General features: G+C 40.9%; 1 protein-coding gene across 1 annotated transcript in view; it reads right to left on the bottom strand.

The window, feature by feature from the left end:
* The window catches only part of zgc:163022 (putative ferric-chelate reductase 1), a 40,751-nt gene that overhangs the window by 565 nt on the left and 15,029 nt on the right, over nt 1-25,157 (bottom strand). The window contains exons 6-11 of the mRNA XM_047373380.1: nt 11,154-11,255; nt 10,863-11,007; nt 10,522-10,629; nt 9,319-9,434; nt 8,706-8,792; nt 4,593-4,684 (exon numbers count right to left, since the gene is read on the bottom strand). Of these exons, the coding sequence (XP_047229336.1) occupies nt 4,593-4,684; nt 8,706-8,792; nt 9,319-9,434; nt 10,522-10,629; nt 10,863-11,007; nt 11,154-11,255 (650 nt within the window). The remainder of the gene's footprint in view (nt 1-4,592; nt 4,685-8,705; nt 8,793-9,318; nt 9,435-10,521; nt 10,630-10,862; nt 11,008-11,153; nt 11,256-25,157) is intronic.

Genomic DNA, 25,157 nt, shown 5'->3' with positions numbered 1-25,157 from the left:
CAGGAGTAACTGCTGGACTGGAAATATAAGTTTGCTGTAGTAATGGTGCAGGTAAGTGAAAAAAATATTGTTTTTATACACTTAGTTTGTCACAAAAGGTGGATTTAAAATGTTTTATAGAGCTAACTTTGAAATGTTTTTCCTGAGCTTACAGGCTGCTAAACTGAGCTAAGCCTGCAGCTGGACTGGGACTTCCCCACTAATGCCTGTTTGATATCGCCCAGCACTCTGGTATTTCCTGCTGCCTGTTATCGGTTTGTGGCGGCTGAAAGTTCAATTCAATTCAGTTTTATTTCTCCATCCATCCATTGTCTTCTGCTTATCTGGGGTCAGGTCGTGGGGGCAGCAGCTTAAGCAGAGAGACCCAGACGTCCCTCTCCCCAGCCACTTGGGCCAGCTTGTCCAGGGGAATCCCAAGGCGATCCCAGGCCAGCCGAGAAACATAGTCCCTCCATCATGTCCTGGGTCTTCCCCTGGGCCTCCTCCCGGTGGGACGTGCCCGGAGCACCTCCCGAAGGGATACATCCAAGAGGCATCCTAACCAGACACAGTACTGAAAGATTAAAAGGTTTATTCAGCCACAGGAAAACGTCACACAGGTAACACTCCTCACAGCTTCCAGGAATCACTGAGGCAGAAAGAGAGATTAGTGACTTGTAGTCTCTCCAGATTTTGCAGGGATCAGAAAAGCCATTAACCTGCTTTTGTCTTGAGTGGAATTTGAAACCCAGAGGGGAAACCTCAGTGGAGATCACCTCAGTGGGGTGATCTCCACAGCACAGGTAAGAGTGACTCCAGGCTCAATAATCCAAGGACAGAAACAGGGTCAACGATCAGAACAAGAGGAGTCAGGCAAGGGGCAGGTAGAGGCATAAACCAGATGCAGGAAACAAGGTCGACAACCAAAATCCAAATAGTCCGACAGGGAGCAGGCAGAGGCATAAATCCAAAAGGCAAGGCAAGGTCAAGAACAATGATCAGACAGGAAGGAACGCTGGATATCTACTCACACAATGGCTTTCAAAAATCTGGCACCGTCTGCTTGTCAGAGTCAGTATATATTAGGGAAGACACAGGTGCTTGGCATGACACAGATTGCACTACACTGCAGCAGCCACCAGGTGCATCTAATCTGCTGATTGCAGCCAGGGAGACAGGGTAGAGCAGATGTACCAGAATCATAACAACAACTTAAAAATTTTTAAATACAGGCCAACATTTCCATCCATATTTACTTCCGCAAACACTAAGCACGCTCGCTACATGTGGCGTCATTGCATCGTCTACTGTGCATGCGGGACACTTTAGTTGTATGAATGCAGTTCACTCAGGAGATCACAACTAGTCACATTTATTTGGAAATGTGAACGACCACGCAAAGAAATCCGATTTCACCAAAAAATCGGAATTGAGCATTAAGACCTGCAGTGTGAACGTAGACTTAGATGAGGGTAGGAACATAGATGGACCAATCAATCGAGAGCTTGGCTTTTTGACTCAGCTCTTTCTTTACCACGACAGACCGGTACAGCGCCTGCATCACTGCTGATGCAGTACCAATCCGTCTGTCGATCTCTCGTTCTATTTTTCCCTCATTCGTGAACAAGACCCCAAGATACTTGAACTCCTCCACTTGAGGCAGGACCTCCCCCCGACCCGGAAGAAGGCACTCTACCCTTTTCCAGCTCAAGACCATGGCCTGGGACTTGGAGGCACTGATTCTCATCAACATAGCTACGAAGATCATTGGGACACTCAAACCCCTCCACCACGGTAAGGTGGTAGCCCAGGGAGAGGAGTTTTATTTCTATGGCGCCGATTCACAACGCATGTCAACTCAAGGCTCTTTACAAAGTCAATGCAATCAATCATACAGATTTCAAGTCAGGTTCTTACCTCGGCAGAAGTGAACTGGTGAGTCACGCGATCAAATGAGCATCATTTGATTGGCTAAAAGCCACTCGACTCTTAGATTTTTTTGGCGGGTGGCTTCCAATGTTAGGATGCATTATCAGCCGCTCAACTCCATCTAGTGCTGATCGCATGGGCTTGAGTCACCAGAAGGTCAACACATTTGCAGGTGACTTCACGCAGTTGATTTTTTTTTAAGGGCAATTTTTGCAGATTAACTTTTTGCTGGTGAATTTTAAGTAAAAAAAAACAACACATACATCAAAACTATAAATTAACACATGTGGAATTATATACTGAACAAAAAAGTGTGAAACAACTGAAAATATGTCTTATATTCTAGGTTCTTCAAAGTAGCCACCTTTTGCTTTGATTACTGCTCCACACACTCTTGGTATTCTGTTGATGAGCTTCAAGAGGTAGTCACCTGAAATGGTTTTTACTTCACAGGTGTGCCCTGTCAGGTTGTCCTGTTGAAAAATAAATGATGGTCCAACTAAACGCAAACGGGATGGAATAGCATGCTGCTGCAAGATGCTGTGGTAGCCATGCTGGTTCAGTATACCTTCAATTGTGAATAAATCCCCAACAGTGTCACCAGCAAAGCACCCCCACACCATCACACCTCCTCCACCATGCTTCACGGTGGGAACCAGGCATGTGGAGTCCATCCGTTCACCTCTTCTGCGCCGCACAAAGACACGGTGGTTGGAACCAAAGATCTCAACTTGGACCAAAGCACAGATTTCCACTGGTCTAATGTCCATTTCTTGTGTTCTTTAGCCCAAACAAGTCTCTTCTGATTGTTGCCTGTCCTCAGCAGTGGTTTCCTAGCAGCTATTTTACCATGAAGGCCTGATTCACACAGTCTCCTCTTAACAGTTGTTCTAGAGATGTGTCTGCTGCTAGAACTCTGTGTGGCATTGACCTGTTCTCTAATCTGAGCTGCTGTTAACCTGCGATTTCTGAGGCTGGTGACTCGGATGAACTTATCGTCCGCAGCAGAGGTGACTCTTGGTCTTCCTTTCCTGGGGCGGTCCTCATGTGAGCCAGTTTCTTTGTAGCGCTTGATGGTTTTTGCGACTGCACTTGGGGACACTTTCAAAGTTTTCCCAATTGTTCGGACTGACTGACCTTCATTTCTTAAAGTAATGATGGCCACTCGTTTTTCTTTACTTAGCTGCTTTTTTCTTGCCATAATACAAATTCTAACAGTCTATTCGGTAGGACTATCAGCTGTGTACTGTATCCACCTCCTGCACAACACAACTGATGGTCCCAACCCCATTTATAAGGCTTGAAATCCCACTTATTAAACCTGACAGGGCACACCTGTGAAGTGAAAACCATTTCAGGTGACTACCTCTTGAAGTTCATCAACAGAATACCAAGAGTGTGTGGAGCAGTAATCAAAGTAAAAGGTGGCTACTTTGAAGAACCTAGAATATAAGACATATTTTCAGTTGTTTCATACTTTTTTGTTCAGTATATAATTCCACATGTGTTAAATAATAGTTTTGATGCCTTCAGTGTGAAGCTACAATATTCATATTCATGAAAATAAAGACAACTCTTTGAATGAGAAGGTGTGTTCAAACGTTTGGTCTGTACTGTACATCAGAAATACACATGTTCATGTAAACCTGACTTAGTGGAATATGAACTCTTTAAAATTGTTTCATGCAGACAGCTCAGCAGGAGGAGAGACCGCAGTTCCAGGTTTGGATGCAGTTGCTCCCAGTGATCTTCAGCCTCATGTCCTGCCATCCTCTACTCCACTGTCTACGCATCTTTTACTTTATATAAATATTTGCTTATGATTAGACAGTCAAGGTATCAATTTTCTTTAATTCTGAACTGATGATCAGTTTTTTCTATTCTAATAAATAAAATTTTTACTAAAAACATGTTCTGTATTTATCTGACATGAGTTTACCTGATGATAATAAAATAAATTTAATTGTGTTAATCAGTGTTTAGTAGTTATTGTAAATTAATCACGCAGTTGTAAAGAAACTCTGGCCAGATGCAGGTTGGTAAAAATTAAATATAAAATAATCATTTGAACTTTATGGATCCAGAGCAACTTAAGGAACAATGGAAAGAATCACTCAACTGCATAAAGGGCAGAACTTTTTCCCGCCGAGCAGTTTATTGTGTAACACCACGTATGCTGCAGTAAAAATGTTGCTTTGTGCGGACCTGTCCAATAGACGTCCGCATTGAGTGGACATCCGCGGAGTCAAGTACGCCCAATTGTGTTCTGCCCTGTACTCTAAAGCTGTTCGTCACCTACTATTATTTATCAGTTAAAATAAAAATAATGTATTATCTAATAGTCGTTTAAAGGCAGTAAAGGAATAATGCCATCTGCTGGCCTGAAAATGTAGTGCAGTTTCCTTCACAACTTCACGTACGTCATTAGGCTGATTTAAACAAATGGTCCGTGGCCGTTCTGAGCAATGGTAACAGAAGGCACCCGAAGCCCCAGGATTTTTTTTTCTTGGTTAAAATAAATCCCAGGGCTTTCAGTGAAAAAGGGGCTGGCTCTACAAACCAAATGAAGAATTTATGAATTGAGCTTCAACAAGGAAAAAGTTTTTTTTTTTTTTTATTGTTTTTCTAAATTGTAGCAGAACTAATAAAATAAACTGAAACAAGAAAAATCAGAAGGTAACTACCATCGATGTTGTGGTCCACAACGCATCAATGCCAGGATGGGCTGCATCAGTGCTAAAATCATTACCATGCAGCCTAGAACAGGATGAGCTCCCTGCAAAGAACAAACATACCTTCACTGGTAATCAGCCAGAGCATAAAAAGCTGCAGAACCCAAACATCACATTAAATAACAGCAAGGAAAAAACATTTTACAATTAATGTTCTGCTTCTCGGTTCATTCATAAAGCAAAGAGCTTCAATAACATGCCAGCACAAATAGACCCATCCATCAGCTCTCCTTTTGGGCCAGAGTTTGAGCATCCTGGTTTCACCATCAAAGTAATTTTATCTCTTTTTATCTCTTATCCAAAATTATGGAAATATTGGACTAAAATGACTTCTTACCAGCGACTCCCAAGGATTTATTATAGTTTCTATTTATTTCTAAAGGATTTTGATGTTTTTATAATCGAACTCGAAAGCAGGACAAGTTGACGCCAGCTAATCAGCACAAGATGCCTCCCTTCACCACAGAGGACTTCAACAAACCTTTACAGAAATTCGTTGTTTTGGAGATGAAAATCCATGGACTAGAAGTGAATGTGGAGGTGAATATGAGGTACAACGATGATTCAACTCTGCCTGTGATCCCAAACAGTGACAGCCAGCTCAACAACTCAGCCGGCAATCAGAACACTGAGAATAAACCTACCAGCAGACCCCCCTGGCATGTTTTAGGGGCATGCCCAAAAAATCAAGGTGGACAACTCACTGGAAGATCTCAGCAATTAAATAAATTAGAATGGCCAGAATTACAGAGAAATGCCCCCGTTTCTCCTGGGAAAAGGAGACTTCGACAGCGAACCTTCTCCTAAGCTGCCAGAGAAAAAGCGACCCACCAGACCAAGAACCCTAATAGTGGGCAACACAGCTGTGGATGGGATTAAAAACTTCTGCAACAAGAAAAACACAGAAGTTCTGATTGGTACCAGTAACGTGGTGTCTGATATCTCAAAGAATATTTTTGCAATCACAGAAAAGCGCCCGTCTCTAGAAAATCTTATTAGACACTGGAGCCATGGATGACGTAGCTAACAAAAAATTGAAGGATTGAAGGAGGATTTCACTCATCTTCTGAATATTGTTGGAGGTCTCAATATTAAGGTGTTTCTCAGCGGACCCTTTGCACCGATTTCTGTGGAGATGAGATTTTTAATGAGTGGTTGAAAAAAACGTGCTTCTACACCTGTGAACTTCATCGACAACTTTAATATTTTTTGGGAAAAAGACAACTCTTCAAGCAAGATGGTTTCTGTTTGAACAAGCCAGGAGCCAGACGTCTCACATCTAATCTCTTCTATTCAGTAAATAATCTGCCAGCAGCTTCGACCTTCAGCAGAGAACATGGAGCATCAACAACAATGATAACGGTGCCTCCAACAGCTCCAGCAGAAACAATCAGCCAGTGGGCTGAGAAAGAGAGGTCATCACAAAAGGTCTCCCCGTCGAAATTCACAGGAGAACTGGACCTCCCCTTAAAACCCCCATCCACCCAAAACCCAGACCGCACAGAACTCTCCCATCTCCCCACTGAGCCGCTTTTTGCTTTACTGGATTCTGATAACATGGAAGGAGCTCTTAAGATCGGGACCCAAATGGTTCTGACATCTTCTCCATTTCATCTTCTCCAGATCTCCACCACCTCCTAATCTATCTCCTCCTAATCAGGACCTTCAAATCACTTCTCTGTGATACAGTCTGGGCCCCAGTGGTAACTCTATCAGAAATGATCATGTCCAGGAAAAACTTGGGCCCCTAATAGGAGATAGTTGTAAAATCTCTGTGCTTATACGTGATAGAAAGAACAAAGCTAAAAGGATAAGAGACAGTAATAAACAATCAAAAAAAGCCATAAACTGTCGGGTACAACCAGACACAGAGTTAATATCAGCAACTAAATCATATAAACTGGCTTTATTGAAGATTAGATCTCTGTCAGGAAAATCATTTTTAATCAATGACTTCATTACTGACCACGATCTTGATCATCACTAAGGGTCTAAACATTTCCAAGGTGTCTATAACTGATGTTTCTCTATTTGACCACTTTTCTGTTATTTTTGAAAGCATCATCTCCAATGACTCAGTTTGTCAAAGAGACATGATAAGAAAACACATCTTTAAGGACGGTGCTGCTGAAACCTTTAACCAGATTTACTCTTCAAACTCCACTTTGCCCTGTAACACTGTAGATGAGCTGGTAGATAACTTTCATTCTAAAATCTCGGACATCATTGATTCAATTGCTCCAATTAAAGTGAAAGTCGTTTCTGGGAAGAAAATGTCTCCATGGAGAAGTGCTCCACCAGTCAGAAGTGAATAAAATGAGTGTTGAAAAGCTGAACGCAGGTGGAGAAAGACTGGAATCCAGGTTCACTATATTATCTATAAATAGAGACTATACAGATATAACCTACAACTGAAAAATGCAAGAGAATCTTTCTTTTCTGAGATCATCAGCAAAAACATTAACAATGCTGGTGCATTATTTGCCACGGTCGACAGGTTAACAAACCCTCCTGTAACTGTAGTATCTGAACTCCACTCTACCAGGACCTGCAATGAATTTGTTAACTTCTTCACTGAAAAAACACAAAAGATCAGAGAGGCAGTCAGAACATCCACATCAACTCCAGGACCAATGTTGTCTCCAACTAGAACTGATTTTGACAAAATGTCAAAATAAACTAACAATAAATGCCAAATAAACTACAAAATCTTAGAAGAAATCGTACAGCAACTAAGCTCTTCTTCCTGCTGTCTCGATGTTTTACCCACAGCTTTCCTTAAGAAAGCTTTGCCTGTAATAACATCTGATTTAACACAAATAATAAACACGTCCCTTTTGTCAGGTGTTTTCCTCCAGGCCCTAAAAACAGCAATTATCAAACCTGTATTGAAAAAGAGCAACTTGGACAAGCTGCTACTACAGAACTACAGGCCTATATCAAACCTCCCCTTCATCAGTAAGATTATTGAAAAATCTGTGTTTCAACAGTTAAACAACTTCCTAACAACGACCAACCGCTTCAATGTCTTCCAGTCAGGCTTCCTGCTCACCACAGTACAGAGACTGCTCTTGTCAAGGTGTTCAATGACATCCGTATAAATGCAGACTGTGGAAGAACCACAGTGCTGGTTTTATTGGACCTTAGTGCAGGATTGTCTCAAATCTACTCTGCAGCTTTCAGAAACAACTTTTAGTTCTTATACTCCACTAATCTGGAAAAACTCCCAGAAAACTGTAAAAGCGCTGAAACCCTAAGTTGCTTTAAATCAAGATTTAAAACTTATTTGTTTAGAGCGGCCTTTGACTGGGCCATTATTAGTTAAGTTTTCAATCCAACTTTCCTTTCGTTTTCTTGTCCATCATTCTATTCTCTTTATTTTTTTAATCACCTCTATTTGATTTTCTGTATCATTGTAATGTTTTTCTTATGTACAGCACCTTGAGTGCCTTGTTGCTGAAAAGCGCTAAATAAATAAACTTGACTTGACTTGCAATTGTTAATATGTCTGATTTATTTGTGATTAAACAAAAAAAAAAACACCACACACAGCTCTGGTTTGTCGGGTTTAACAGTTAAAAGAAGTCATTAAAGAAAACTTCGGCCAGTTTAAAAGCCTTCAGAGATTTGGATAAACCCTGAAAGCAGACTGTCCTGTTAAAACAGAGGAATTAATTTAAATGTTTTCAATGATGGGCGACTATCATTGATGACGTCAGAATGATGCATAACAGTCAAAATATTTCTGGAAGGAAAGAAAAATATAATTTTCAGTTTTATATGTAGATCCAAGATTAACATTTTTAGTGATATCTTAATTAACTTAAACCAGGAAGCAGTGTTTATTTGTTGGGATTTGTAAATGTTGGACCATAATTTTATGTCTCTTTGGGATTAATAAAGTATAAACAAAAACCTGGAAGTTCCTTCAGCAATGTAGCTGCTGGTTCTTAATGTGCAACAAGACCAGACCCACTTCTAGACTCCTCCTGCCTTGCCCACTAGTCTTACTGGACCTTTGCTGGTGGATTTTACCAGAAAACCAGAAGGAAATGTTGCACTTACCTCAGCCCAGCCATTCACGAATGAGAAGGCGAGGATGAAAGCAATAAAGGTGGCTGCCACAGTGATGCTCATCACTGAAACATGGACCTACAGGAACACACATTACATCCTAGGTGAGGGATCAACACACAGCAGGAAGATTGACTCAACTGAGTTGTGTGTCACTGGTTTTAAATTGAACTTAAATGAAAACAGGAATAGCCTGCAGAGGGGGCTAGACAGTGGTTGGCCATTCCCTTCCCTTTAACTCATCCATCTCACAGTCTGAAACATGGCATCCCTCTGGGAATATCATTTTAATCCTAAACATGCCTGAAACAATTATGAAAATGTAGTTTATTTATTATCATATATCATCCAAACCATAGACCATTAGGTAAAGGCAAGTCTAAGTTTCTGTTTGATAGATTTTAACATTTCATCGAGATGTGCAGAACCTGCTCACAGTCTTTGGCATTGACTCATCACATCCAGGCCTTCCACACCCCCTCACCTATCAACACCACCCACCCAGCTTCTGGCCAACCAGACCTAAGCCTAAACGTGGAGCCACAGAAATAAACTAAAACCATTCTGGATTGAACTGAAACATGCTTCATTTCAGAACACTCACCACAAACCAGAGATCTTTGCCGAACAGCTTCACGCCATTGGCCATTCCTTTCTGGAATCGTGCAACCATCATTCCCAGTGGACCTGTGGTCATCCAGGCTATCAGCATCAGAGCCCCTGGAGCACATTGGGATGGTTGAAGACTTCAGGTTTTGTTTTTCCATCTCATGGCTCTACTAAAGACATCTCTATCAAGATGACGTTAACAGATGCGGAAACAATTCTGAACTGCTAGTATTAGTTTTAAAGTAAAAAAGTAGACTGGAGTGACGCCCACTGCATACAAATGGCCTTAGATGAACCCGATAAACAGATACGACTGTAAGCTACAGGAACTCCCCCATAAAGAGAAAAGCTCTGACAGTACATTTGAATTATGTGGCACTAACAGACCCTAAAAGTTGAGATCATTTAAAATTTACATTTGGAAAATGTGCATAGTACAAACAGAATAATTTCCATTGATGTAAATAAAAGATAAACTCTTCACTGTCAGTAACACATTGGGTTAGTTTGGGATGTTCTGAGTCCCTGGGTCAGGTTTGGGTTTGATTCATGTGACTAAGAATCCAGTCAAAGTCCATTCACAAATTTAGAAACTTTAGACTCAACTTGATAAAATAACGACCTGTGACAAATTCAGGTGAAGTCATGAGTCAGTGATGACTCACCTGAATTTTGGCCGTTTGACTTAAAAAAAATGTTGATATCTGACACCAAACAGAGAGTTGGGTAAATAGAGCATCCAGCTTGCTGCTTGCCTTTGGCCAGTGGCCAACATTTCCTCCTCCTGCTGCTGCAACACACTGCATCTGCTGGGTTTTTCCCCTGCTTTTCTTCTGCATCTCGTGATGGTGTCAAAGAAACTCACGAAGGTGAATTACTTTTGTCATGTAGTGCTTTCAAAGTGGTGTTAGTTGCACTTTAAGTAAGATTTAAAAAAACTGCAAGAATTTTTAAATCAAACAGTTTTTTATTCAGAGGATGTATTTTACTGTGACTAGGAACCACATTTCTTTACCAAGTTAAAAGGTTTTAGTAACTTCTAACATCTGCTGCACCAAATAAACTTATACACAGAATGTCAAGTGACAGCTAATAAAGTGACTAATGTTTGGCTAATGTTGGGAACACCATATAAAGTCAATGCTGATAGCAGAAGAACTCATTGTGTTGCAGGACGCATCTCTCAGCAGGAACTTACCATGTGCTTGGATGATATGCACTTTTTCATCAGTTTGGACAACATCAGGGGCTGAAATATTGATCCTTTGGCTGCTGATGAAAGTATCCGTATGCATCTGGGTTATCCCTGTTAAACAGACACACCAACCCTACCCAGTGAGCTCTGTAAATCTGAAAAATTATTCCTGTTCCCTGAAAGGACTTAGCTACACTGATAAGGTCCTGCAGGCTGCAAACTAACATGGACTTCAAGAAGATCACACCTCACAGTAGGTCTTTTAGGCTAACTCTACCATTTATTCACAAAGAGTTTGGACTCCCTACGCAGTCCCTGGCAAATTTTCCACACAATCTTTTTACCATTGCTTCTGGCTCCATAGGCAAACAGCAGGTAGAACATGCTGCTGAAGCCTGAACTCCTCTGGGTAGAAATGGGATTGTTTGATGTGAAGGAACAGCTCAGCACCCCATTCTGCACCATGGCTTTTACATCCGACACATTCCCCTGCCAAAAACAATGGAGTTCTTGGTCATAAATTCGGTTCACACGTAAAGTTACAAGAGGAGCAAAAACAAACCACTAAATGTTTCACAAGCAGTTAATATACTTTATCTTTGTACACCAGGTGGGTAAGAGAAAGACTGAAGTACCAGTGGTTGAACCTGCGGAGCTGTTCTTCCTGTAGAAAAGGCATGCTGAACCTCCACCAATCCCATACTGTCGATGCCACAGATATAAATGTCATCATTTCCCTGAGGACATAAGAGCGTGTTTTTAACAGAACAGACATTTTTAATTGCTGCTAATCACGGCAAGTAAAGTTGTAAAGTCATAAATAACTTTATGAATCTGCTGTTGGTTATTTTCCTCTGACAGCAACAGTACAGCTCAAGTTTTGTTTTCAGATTTAAAGGAACCAACAGTTTCTCAACATCTCAGGTTTTCAGACAGTTTGTTCCAGAGCTGAGGAGCATAGAAACTAAATGCTGCCTCTCCTTGTTTAGTTCAGGTTCTGGGAACCCTGAGTAAGTAGGTCTCTGAAGCTATGAGGGGTGTAGTTGTGTGGAGGTAAATCTGGGCCAAATAATGTGTGCATTGTTACTGAATTTGAAGCCACAGAGAGAAATGCTTTGAGAATTTTGTAATTGTAGAATTTCTTTGTTTTTCACAATTGCAACAAAAACAGTAAAACCTTTTCATTTTTTGAAGTTCTTTGAGCTACACATGAAAAACCTCTTACATTCACAGTTTTCTCCAATTGACCTAAAGCAAATGATGCAATACAAATTCACTCACCTGTATTATCATGTTCCTACAAACAAATTTGTTTATCATTATCGATGCAAACACACTAGCATTGAGGTCACGACTGCCGCTGGCCTCCAGGTGAGTGTGTTAGCATTTTTAAGATGAATATGTGGAGGCATAGAGCTGTGTTTGATTAGATTAAAGTATTATAATTGTTTTTACCATTATAAGATGAATTCTGTGAAGAATTGTTCACTCTGAGTGAACATGCAAGCTGTCTGGAAACAGATTTTATGAGGGAAAAGTTCTTGGCGAGAGGAAAGACTAATGGGTTTGTTATTGCAGGAAATCTTGTGATACTCTGACTCTACCAGGTCAACGTGACATTAGAAGTTTTGCATCCAGATAAGTAATGAGAATGTGGTTGTAAACGGTCACGTAGGCCAATCTGATTTTGTCCAGATGTCTGACTGGAGTGTATTCCCAGAAAAGTAGAGAAAAGCAATCTTGTGGATGCCAAGAAGTTTTACGTAAATGAGGATGATGATTTCAATTGGTCAAGAGGACCCCAATACACACCAATGCTTTGTATCTGTATAAAAAACACCCTGTAGGAACTGAGGGCTGGGATTCTTTGGGATTTTGAATGAAGATGTATTCAGAGATGTTTTCTGAATAAAAGGTCCCCTGCGTCAGCTCTTGAGAGGAAACCAGTTGTCTCTTCATCATTTTTAAATTAGTAAACTTTTTTCTCCCACAAATACATATGAGTTACGTATTTATTGGAGGTGGTCAGCCAATCAGTCAGTTGTCTTCTACCGCTTATTCCATAGTGGGTCATGGGGAGCTGGTGCCTATCTCCAGCAGTCTATGGGCGAGAGGCGGGGTACACCCTGGACAGGTCACCAGTCCATTGCAGGGCAACACACAAACAACCAAGCACACACTCATTCATACACCTAAGGGCAATTTAGAGTTACCAATTAACCTAACAGGCATGTCTTTGGACTGTGGGAGGAAGCCGGAGTACCCGGTGAGAACATGCAAACTCCATGCAGAAAGACCCCCAGACGGGAATCAAACCCAGGACCTTTTTGCTGCAAGGCAACAGTGCTACCAACTGCGCCACCGTGCAGCCCTATTGGAGGTGGTGATTCAAATAATACTACCACATGTAAAACAATGTTTACTGGGCAGAGGTGAACAGCAGTCTACATAGTCCTAAACATTTTACCAGCTGCACTGACTGCCTCCAGCAAAATAAACTGTATTGATCTGCACTCAGATGGATGACAGCTGTGAAGCTGTTTTTTACCAACTCCGGTCGGCTCAGGTGATTAGAGGAACCATGTGAACCGACTAGTTTTCTGATAGGGTGCTGCACTTTTAGAGCAGCTGGATGGATGTTTTTTCGGCCCTATGAGCACGTTAGATGTGTTGAAATTCTCACATGGGTCTCAAAATGTGTCAAAATGTCATAACGCACGTAGAATATTTGTTCATTTAATGGTAGAGCTTCTGGTAAATGAAGCATTATTTGCTTATTTCCTGAGGTGCTGTGTGTCTGACGTCCATTTCAGACACCAGTAATGAACCCACTGAAATAAATAATGAGTCTTTCCTTATTTTATCAATTAGCTTTGGCTTTCTTAGAATTATGTGTCCTCTTTGTGACCGTTTCCAGCATAAAGAAATGTTAGGGTTTGAAAACTTTTGTATTGTTTATCACTCATGTCTGCTCTAAGTGCTTTTCCCTCCCACATGCCACAGAAAGGGAGATTGGGGACAGGAGTGAGTTACGCTTTTATCAGCAACATCTGGGGGCTGCTTGTACCAGTCCCCACTCCCTCTCTGTTTAAAAGCAAAACACATGAACCCTAACCCTTCCGACCACACACACACACACACACACACACACACACACACACTCGCACACCCTAAATGCCTGAACTGTCTGTTGAACTGTGTGTGAACCAGCATGTATAAATAAAGAGAGAGGGGTGCCAACACTTTGTAGATTTGCACTGCAGAGTGTGAGCTACATCTTGCGCAAGAAGAACAGAGACCCCGTGTCATTACTTCTTTCCTCTGAGTTGACTAATTAATACCTAACATTAACTTGGTCCTTCGACACCGGATAATTTTTTAAACTAACCTAATCTTGGTTTTTTGCAGTGACTGAAGGACCCTGGGGACCGCCGACGCTGAGGAAGCGCTACTATACAGCCACCTAGGCTTGGTGGCTGAAAGCCCCGGTGTGTAAATTCACATCAGGCCGGTAGGTTAACTGCTTCACTCGACGCCGGGTGACTCTGGGGTCCGGAGACTCACCTAGAAGTCAGCTCAGAGGTGAGACGTTTTGTTTAATATTAAAGAAAGTTGGAAGTCGCTGGTAGTGTCTCGCCGAAAGGAGACAGCAATTGGATAGGTATTATTTCGCCGAAAAGAGATAGAGATAAATTAGGTAGGATTTTGCCGCAAGGAGATCAGAAACGACTAGGTAATTCCGCCGGAAGGGAATGAAATTAAATGTCGATCGTGGCTCTGCTTCACTGACTAACCTCAGTGACAGGGTCTTCAAACACTGAATGCCTTTGAATAAAACTTATAAAGACAAAGTCCGGATTTTCTCTTCTTGTGAGTCAACTTCTACCCACTTTGATAAGAAAATTCCACAACAATTTTGGCATCATGAACAGGATCTAACGTGCCAGAGGAACCGCAGGAGGGGACACCGACGCCTGGCCAGCCTGGAGACGTTGTCCTCAGTCCACCTCCATATTACGGAGGGGAGTCCTGGTGCCCGCCTGCGGCTTCTGGCCGATTGGATCCGAACTATTTGTCTACAAATATATCTGGGTGAGAAGTTGCTCTGTATGATATAATGTATATTATTTTTTACTACACATTAATCATCATCTCCTAAGAAATGAAAGGAAAAAGTGGGGATGATTGTGTTAAATGTGCTTTAAAATGGGAAGATAAGTTTGGTTTTTCACAGCGTGGAAGTTTGAGTGTAAATAAGTTAAATAGTTAAAAAAAAGTAGTTTAAATAGTTTAAAGTAAAACAGTTGATGGATGGAGATGGAAAAAATAAAAACATAAGAAAAAGATTAAAAAGCACAGAGTGCATCAATTAAGGCGTTAAAGAATTAAACTTTTCCTGCAGGAAGTTTCGTTTGTCTTAAATATTGCGATCAGTCTGAAAAGAAAGGAGTATAGTGCATGTTATGAAAGGAAGTGACAGGCAGGTGGACAACTGACTGACTGACTGATAATATTTCTGTGTGCAAAATCTAAACCTATACTAAACTTTTTCTTCTGCCTCTCACACACACACACACACACACACACACACACACACATATATGGGATTTGAGTGCAACATCTGCGTTTTTGAGTCTGGACTTTAGAAACCTGCCGTTCTCATGGTTACTCCACCAGAGACGCTTCTTCATCATGGCCTGAAAGAGAGAGTGCCTGCCTGCCTGCCACTGAGATGGACAACGATCCATGCTGTTTGCAAGAACCAGAAGAGCGATACACTGGATTTATATTGAAAGCATCTTATGCGGGCAGAAGAGAAACAGGCCGGAGCAAAGTTCTTTCTCCCTCCTGGAGAAGTTAAAGTGGACAAAGAATGATTGAATGTCTCACCAACAGACCTGGGAAGGTCCTGGTTGTTTTTTGGACTGATAGAGGACTGTGTGCCATGACAGTCTGACTCTGGAGCGATTTAGAAACTGATGGGGGTAACGTACAAACACACATACATTTGCATAAATCTTTTCCTATTTTCTGCAATGAAGAACGCTTATTAACCGCTGCTCATGTGATGCTTGCTTGACGTTGACAGATATAGCGGTTTAAAATATTATTTTAGGGTTAGAAAAGTATCTTTAAAAGGGTGATAACTTAGCTCATTTGATACTTTCCGGTTAATTATTTTAGAGAAACAAGTTCTCTTTTGTCGTGGAATATTCAGGGTCAATTATTCTAGTTATTAAAAGTTATGAAAATGCAGAGGAAGTTACAACATCTCCAAAACTCAGCAGTAACCATGTGTTTCTATGTTATTCTCAGGACAGATCTCATGAAGGAGCATTTTTATAAAACCCATTGCATGCGTAAAACCTGATGGGTTTCTCCTTCAGGTATTATTTTCTGTTGTCAGATTTTGTATCCCATAAATCTAATGGGTAGAGACCTCATTAAAACAGGCTTAGTTCTACTGCAGATGGTCTTCATACAGTTTTTGACACAGTACTTACAGTTTGGTGCAGTTTTTGTCCACAAGTGTTAACTGACGCTTATGGAAAGTACAAATTCATTGTTTTTCACAGCAGCTGCTGGGATGAGGTTATATTAGGTTTTTCTTCCCTCTTCTGATTCATGCAGCATGTTGATTTATACTGTACCTTATATCAGGTCCTGATAAAAACTATGACAGGCTTGGTTCTGCAGTTTCTTTTTTCTCCCTTTGGAGAAGGAAAGGAAACCTAATCAGTTCTGTGTTGCACAGAAATATTAAAACACTTGTTGTTTTATAAGATATCACCAGCTAAAAACTTTTAAAACTTTTGAGAGTAATTGGTTTTGTTAAACACATTTCCCTTGGTAAAACAAACCTTTAAAATGAGTATGAAAAATTGGGTTATTTAGAAAGAATCTGATTGGACAGTGGTACCACACAAAACATTAAACTAATCTCATGTTTCCTAAAAGACTCTGCATGAAAAGGCCTTCAGAACCGTGGAGTTATTTTCCACCACAGTAACAAGTTTTTTAAGCATGTTTTTCCTTTATTTTAAAACAGATCTGGTTTTTGTTCTTGTTTTTTTTTTTAGCATAATGTTTGTCTGAAGCTTCTTATGAACTGGGTTAGAAGCAAATATGATCTGAGGTAAATTAGGAGCTGTGAACTAATAATTTTAAATCTGATTATTGTCCAAGCAGAAATAATATATTTAGCCAATCCTTCAATCTCTGCAGAAAGTTAACACCATTGTTCAATGCAGTAGTACTCAACTTGTGGTTCCTGGACTCCTGAAGCCCATGAGCCATAGATTTTGGGTCCATAAAATTATAATATTTAATTAAAGGTAGGCTGATTACTTATTAAAACAGATCTAAGCCAATGATGAGTTCCAGTCATTTGGTGGCTTTGAAATGCAATAATACTCAAGATTTCTACTCTGGGGACACAGATTGGGGTTGAAGAGTTTAGTTTTGGAACCAAGGTTAGGATTTTTATAACAGAATCAAGACAAGTAAAATCCTTTATTTTAGTAAAAGAAAAGAAATAAAGGCTCTCTTAACAGTAAGAGGATGGTCGGCTCAAACTCCAGTCTCCTTGTTTGATTTCTTAGGGTTTAAAGATTAAAAGAATACATATGAGTACAAAGGTACACAAGGTAATTTCAGATTACTAAGAGATAAAATATTGGAACATTTATCACCATTTGGATTATTAAAGAGGGGTTCTAGTAATTTTTCTAATGTTTCTCCCCAACTCTCAAAATTTAAATAGGCCAAATTAAAGAAAATGATGTTTGTTCTTTTTGAAACATTATGTGGGAAAAAGTCCAGTTTGGAGACAAGCTTCTTATCTTAATTTCTGGTTAACTTTAACACTGCATAAAAATGTCAACGCCGGCTTAAAATACTTCTTTACATTTAACCTGAGCAGAGAAATTCTGTAATACAGCTGCGATCAAATTGAGTCAAACAAAAAGAGAATTATAACAATAACTCTCAGGATTGTAGTTATTATTATTACAGAGTTACAGTACAAAGAATTAGCAAAAGGTTTCAGCATCAGTTAATTTGGATTCATATAAGAGAAAACTGTTGCTGTGCTTCTAAATACTTTGAGATATCTTTGGACTATGTGCACTCATTTTTAAAAAAGGATCCTGAAGATTGTCATAACAAAATTGATCAATTATAGCATTAAAAGATATGGCTGAGAAAACATATTCTGAAAAGAGATTGTTAATAATTTCTTTGAATTCTTGAAGCTTCAAATTTGTTCATTTGTTTGTCTTTGATGTTTTGTTGGAATGAATGTTTGTTTATATGTTGCATGAAACAATAATCCATGTTTAGAATAATGTTTCTAAATCCCAAATTGATTAAAACTTTGAGTTTTCAGGAGAGTTAAGAAGCAGCTTGTTTCTGAGGTAGGTTCATGTTAACAGTTTTGTAGTTTAAGTTACACTAATGTGGGATGGGATGAAGAAACTGTGGGTCCCGCCCATAGGCTGTCAATCAAAGGTTAGTTCTGCCTGACTCCGCCCACCTACCAGGTCGGTTCACACCTTTGCTCCCATGGTAACGCTCAGTACCTCCCTTCCTGAGTTTTAACACTGTTTAAGAAACAATAGAATCAAAATGCTTGTAGTGATTGTCGCCTTAATAACATGTTTTTTTGGATGTAGCATAACTTTTAGATTTATGTTTTACTATTAAAAGGTTAATGAAATAGTTTAAACTAGTTTGAAGAATTAGTTTTGCATACAGAATCATTGGTGATTTATTAGATTGAAAGTTTCCCTGGTACCATTAAGCTAGCTGACAATTCAAGATATGTCAAAAGTAAGGAATATATTTTTGATAAAGAATCTGAGTCATGACTTTATACTTGGTGGGAATTATTTATTAAAATCAAATTTGTAGAGTTTATGCATCTGAATTACATTAGATGTCCATAAATCTAATACTCATCTTCATACAAGACAAATCAGGATGATATGTGACTTATTTCTAAGTGAGACATTGATGAACTGAATAACTAAAGTTTGTGTTTTGTTGTTAATGGAACTGAATTACAGTTAAAAACATCTGGATTTTCTTTATGTTGCTTTCGTTGAATTCATAGAGACACATAGTTATGTCAGAATTCATTTCTTTGGTTCTATGTAATGTGATCTTGGTTACTAGAACATTTTTGTTCAAACTTTTTGCTGGATTGTCTCATGGGTTGGACCCTGCGCCAGAAGAGGGGAATGTCAGAATAACGTAACATGGGGATATTTCCAAGATCAATTTTTTTCCGTGAAGATAGGATGTTGTTTTACTGTCAAAACCTGTCCACTGTGTTTTCTCAAGTTTCACAGACGGTGAAGTCTGCATTACCAGAAACAGCCACTTCCACCCTCCAGTCCTTTATTCCTTGCGACTGGATTCTGGTCGGAGAATTTAGGAGAAAACACAGGAAGTCCAGGGCTGGAATGGCCCATATCAGATCCTACTAGACACCCAGGAAAGCTGCAGGAAAGCTCCAGCTCCTCCAGCGTCATCTGGCTTCCAGGACAAGTCATCTTCCAACTGGATCATCCACGGCCTGAAAGGTGTGAGGACACCGGACCACCACAAGACAAAGAACTGTAAGCCGATCACTGGCGAGTGATTGAAGAGGTGGTTGAAGAACACTGTTCTTACAAGGGCACAATCCCTTGAGCAGTGCAACGTTATTTCAGAATCTACTTAAGACCATCGCATTGCCTGAAAGTTAGAAATCATAAGGTCATTTGCCTCACTGCACACACACCACAGTGAGAGACACATAGGAAACTTACAGGGAAGACCTCTAAACATTTGCACATAACCTTTCTCTGGATGATGGACTGGTGACGTCTGCAACAGAGAGACAGTCAAACATGCACCATGATGCTTATTCTCCTTCATTTCTTAATATTTGGTGGCTACTAGGCTCCTTTGTCTGGACAGCAAGGGTCAGCCAAATTATTTTCTCCCACTTTGACAGCGAGACTGACTCTGAGGAGGAAATCTTGGATGCTTTTATCTAACTTTCATGGTTATTGCTTGATATCTATCATTATGGTACAAATTTGAAATGTATTCATTTCCACCGTTGTTTAGTTGGACTATGGAAGCCTAACTTCCAGCAGGTTAGAGTTCCTGTTTCTAAATATATTTCTAGAGGAGCTTCCTACGACCGCCCACCTGTACCAGACTGGTAACAGGGCAGCTTGAAGCCACTCAGGAGAGACAGCAGGATTTTTAAGTTTTGTTTATGATTTGTTTTCTTTGAAAAAAAAACAAAACTGTTTGCTTTCAGTACCAGAAGAAAGGACATTCCACTTCAAGGTCACAATGCAGTTAAATGGAAGATGGTCTATTCTGATGCTAATGATTGGTATTGCAAGTATTTTATTACTCTTGTGTTCATTTGGGGAAAGGTACAGCAAAGATAATGTGGTTAATCTGAGTAATTATGCCAATAATACTCATCAGTTGATTCAAAGAGAGATTCATCACTTTTCTGACTACTATGATCATACTGATCATGTCTGGTGGCAACTGATGCATCAAACCGTGAGGAAGATAAGAAATGATAGTTGCTATGTTTGTTGTTTGATTCCACGTGTTATTAATAATCAACCATTTTTAGTACCTGTTCCTATTAATACTACTTTCTTTCCAGATAGGCAACATAACCAGCTGGTGGAGGTTATTTTTCCTTGGGTGAGGAAATATATTGTAAGGCAAAGCAGAAATGTTACTAGATTTTCTAGTGAGACTAATTTAATATGTGCTACTACAGGAACTCTTTATAGATTTTGGGGTAATAGGAATCAATAAGATATCCAGATATAGGTACAGATATTTGTATCGTACAGGAGGGAAACACACCTTATTTCCTTGGAAAGACAGAAGGTTGCAAAGCTATTATATCTGTTTCATGTGCTTTAATCAACAGACATAAATTTGAGTCATGTCCTATCAGAACTGCTGCTTATACTATTTCAGGATCTTTGGCTCCAGATCCCTTTGTGTTAACTCTTAATCTTACAGCCTTACCGAATGGAAGTAAGTTGTATGGCCAGGCAGGTAAATTAACCAGGGTTCTTGTTACTTTTCCTAGTCGAGATGGGTACTCATGTCCTAAGAACATGGTTTGGATGTGTGGAAATAGATCATATCTGTATCTGCCTGCTAATTGGTCTGGAGTATGTTATCTAGCTCACTTCACAACTTATAATTCAATCAGCCCATTATTAGAGAGGAAGGTTTCACTGTTCTGACCAAGGAGCAACAAGCTCTTAGAATGATAAGTTTGCAAAGTAGAATGGCTTTGGATTATCTGTTAGCTGAGAGGGGTGATGGTTTTGAAGAATTTTCCTTTTAGTTGTGATTATCTTGTAATCAGAAGAAAGGAGTTGTAATGGAAATCCTTGTATTAAGTGCTCTAAGGAGTTCCAAAGTGTTTGACCTTTAGGTTACCTCTCTTTCTTCAGAACATCTGTGTTAGAGGAGGAAGCTGTAAAAACCAGTATCAGACGTTTAATGGTTAAAACCCATTCCTTTTGGGTGATGTCTCAGGAAGAGCAGATAGGTCTGCTCGTAGATAATTTTGTTACCCCTAACCCGAGGACGGTTTAGGGCCATAAAGCACAAACTATTTTAAGTTGAGATAACACCCACATACTCTTTAAATACTGTGTGTAAATGTTGACACCACAATGAACCCAAAGACAGATGACTATGATGACACAGAAAAGGTTTATTTTACCGAGCTACAAAATAAAGACCACTACTCCTATGATGACATGTTGTAAATGAAAATATCTTTGACGCCTGAGTGTACTCATAATTGTACTTCATAAAATGACTTTATAGCAGAAAATCGAAAGAAGTTGCTATTTAAGTGAAATGAGAAAAAGTACAATGATGACATGAACAAGGCTTGTTTTAATTCTTTTACTTTTATTACATTTTGTTTTCTTTGATTTATTATATTATTATTGTACTCTACCATGGTTGATGATCGCCTTGGGGGGAGGGGCGTGTGAGTATTTTTCCCACAATATAATCTGCTTTCCGTCCGTGGGTTTTTCGCTCACACAGTGTTTTCTTTTACATCTAATCATGACTTTATTTGTGATAAAAAAGGGGGGACTGTTAGGGTTTGAAAACTTTTGTATTGTTTATCATGCTCTAAGTGCTTTTCCATCCTACATGCCACAGAAAGGGAGATGGGGGAGAGGAGTGAGTTATGCTTTTATCAGCAACATCTGGGGGCTGCTTGTACCAAGTCCTCACTCCCTCTTTGTTTATAATCAAGACACATGAACCCTAACCTTTCTGACCCCCCCCCCGCCCCACACACACACACATACACACACACACACACCCTAAATGCCTGAACTGTCTGTTGAACTTTGTGTGTGAACCAGCATGTATAAATAAAGAGAGAGGGGTGCCAATACTTTGTAGATTTGCATTGCAAAGTGTGAGCTACCTCTTGCGCAAGAAGAACAGAGACCCTGTGTCATACTTCTTTCCTCTGAGTTTGACTAATTAATACCTAACAAGAAATATAAAAGTATTTTACTGGTGGTTTAAAGGGAACATATCCTGCTTTTAAATCCTTGCTTTCCACCTAAAATCATCCAGCTGTGGTTTATATAAAGTGGAACCTCAACGCTTTGGTCTGAACTCCTTGTTCTTGAAGCTCCTCAGGCTCCTCTTTTACTTGTTCTGAGGAACGTCTGAGAGCAACTCGTTTTGGTGCCGTCTCTTTAAATGCTGCTGATGCACTTCACACCCTGCCCCCTCCAGGTCAAAGAGCGCTGCCCTTTGACCTGTTCGGCCATTTTTGCAGTTTGATAACAATTATCTAGCAGCGCAGAAACAGCAAAAACAATGAAACCTCTTAATGTAATAATAATATTAAAACCTGCAGTCTGGTTCTGTCCTCCAGGAGGTAAAAGCAGCACACAGCGCTAACATCAGCAGAAGACCCGATGCTGCTGCTATCAGAACCACGGCCAGGACGTCACATAAACACAATAAATTAAATAAAAAATAAAGTTTGTTGTCATTTTAGGTTTATTTGCAGCTTCCTGCTTTGCTGCGTCCGTCGTTTCCATAGACAGAAGGAACCGACCACTTAATCAGATGAAGTCTTTCAGCAAATCCTTCTGGATGCTGGAGGAGATGATGAAGAACTCGTCCTTGAAGAGCTTCACGCAGACAAAGAGGAATTTCCCCACTGATGTGGAAACATTTCAACTAAAAATAACATTTAACCAGGAACTATGAAGAGGTTCTGATGCTGGGGGACGGGGTAATGAACTGTGTTTTAATACACCCAACAAAAATTGATCAGCCGGACGTCTAGTTGTTTTGCAGAAAAGACGGTTCAAAAAACATAACAGAGTAGAGAAAACTGAAAAGCACAATCCAAACAAAATATAAGGATATCTCCTGGAGAAACTAAATTCATCTTTTCTGCTCTCCTACAGCCTCCAAGTACACAAGAACATGTATTCAAAGGCTAAAAAAGTAGGTTTTGCGTGATATGTCTCATTTAAGGGCAAAACATAGTCCGGCGTACTTGACTCCGCAAACGTCTGTTGCACATGTCCGCACAAAGCTAACTTTTTACAGCTGCGAATGTGGTGCCACACAATTAACCACTCCACATCAAACTGTTTTATATGTGACTCACTGTCAGAAACCGTCTCAGGGAAGCTCGTCTGCATGCTCGTCGTCCTCACCGGGGTCTCAACCTGACTGCAGTTCATCGTTGTAAATGACTTGAGTGGGCAAATGGTCACATTCGATGGCGTCTGGCACATTGGAGAGGTGTTCTCTTCACGGATGAATCCCGGTTGTCATTGTTCAGGGCAGATGGCAGACAGTGTGGCGGTTTGCTGATGTCAGTGTTGTGGATCAAGTGGCCCATGGTGGCGGCGGGGTTATGGTATGGGCAGGCATATGTCAAGGATATCGAACACAGGTGCATTTTATCGATGACATTTTGAATGATAAATGAATGATGGCGCCGCAGATGGTCGCCTCGGCGTGTTGGTGCGCTTTGTTTTGTTTTGTTTTTTGCTTTAAAACGGTCTTCTGTGATGGTACCCGGAGCTCTCTCACCAGAGAAGAACTCGTGAACATCAGGGCTACTGCACCAGAGTAGTTATTTCCCACTTTTCTGCCTACTGCTCTGGAATTTTTGGACATTCTGGTCAAAGGTGCGCTCACCTTTGTTCACGCGGTGAAACGCAGGAAGAGAGGGAAACGGGCTGGGGTGCTGGTATGACTTCGCCAACGTGGACTACGAACACCGTTACCTGGAATATTTCTCTTTAACGTGCGCTCACTTCCCAAGAAAATGGAGGAACTACAACTGTTGTTGGGGAAAAACAGGGACTTTTATTCATCGGCAGTTTTGTGCTTCACGGAGACGTGGATGTGTGGATTAATACCGGACTCTGCGCTGCAGCTGGCAGGATTCCAGCTCTACAGAGCGGACAGAGACACGGAACTCTCCGGCAAAGCGAAAGGTGGAGGAATCTGTTTTTACCTCAACAGTGGTTGGTGCAACGACGTGACAGTGATTCAGCAGCACTGTTCTCCAGACCTGGAAGCCTTCATCATAAACTGTAAGCCTTTCTATTCCCCCCGTGAGTTCGCTTCGTTCATCCTGGTCGGTGTTTACATCCCGCCGCAAGCTAACGTGCAGGTCACACAGCGCATGCTCACCGACCAGATACTGAGTGTGGAGCGGAGCAACCCGGACTCCTTAGTAATCGTCGTTGGCGACTTTAACAAAGGTAATCTGACCCACGAACTCCCCAAATATAGACAGTTTATAAAATGTCCGACCAGAGAGGACAACATTCTGGATCACTGTTACACCACCATCAGAGACGCTTATCACGCCGTCCCACGTGCTGCACTGGGCCAATCCGACCACATCATGGTCCACCTGATTCCTGCATACAGGCAGAAACTAAAGCTCTGCAAACCTGTTGTGAGGACGACAAGGAAGTGGAGCAGTGAGGCTGTGGAGAATCTCCAGGCGTGTTTAGGCTGTACAGACTGGGATGTGTTCAGGACTACTACCAACAGTCTGGACGAGTACACAGAGGCTGTGACTTCCTACATCAGCTTCTGTGAGGACAGCTGTGTACCATCATGCACCAGGGTGAGTTACAACAACGACAAACCCTGGTTCACAGCTAAACTCAGAAGGTTAAGACTGGATAAGGAAGAGGCCTTCAGGAGTGGGGACAAAGACATATACAGAGAGGCTAAGTACAAGTTTGGCAAGGCAGTGAAAGAGGCCAAACGACTGTACTCTGAGAAGCTCCAAATCCAGTTCTCAGCCAATGACTCTGCGTCTGTCTGGAAAGGGCTCAAGAAAATCACCAACTACAAGCCGAAAGCCCCCCACTCCATCAACGACCGATGCCTCGCCAACGACCTGAACGAGTTCTACTGCCGCTTTGAAAGACAAAGGGACAGTCCTGCAACCATCCCCCACGACGCCCCCCAACAGCTGCAGCTACAATCCACCACCCCCACCTCCCCAACCTCAAGAGGGGCCTTGGCACCTCCAACCCCCACCCTGAAGTTCCCCCCCACCA

This window comes from Girardinichthys multiradiatus, chromosome 8 (genome assembly GCF_021462225.1).
Source record: "Girardinichthys multiradiatus isolate DD_20200921_A chromosome 8, DD_fGirMul_XY1, whole genome shotgun sequence".
In the NCBI taxonomy this organism is placed as follows: domain Eukaryota; kingdom Metazoa; phylum Chordata; class Actinopteri; order Cyprinodontiformes; family Goodeidae; genus Girardinichthys; species Girardinichthys multiradiatus.
This window is presented reverse-complemented; position numbering and strand designations above follow the sequence as displayed.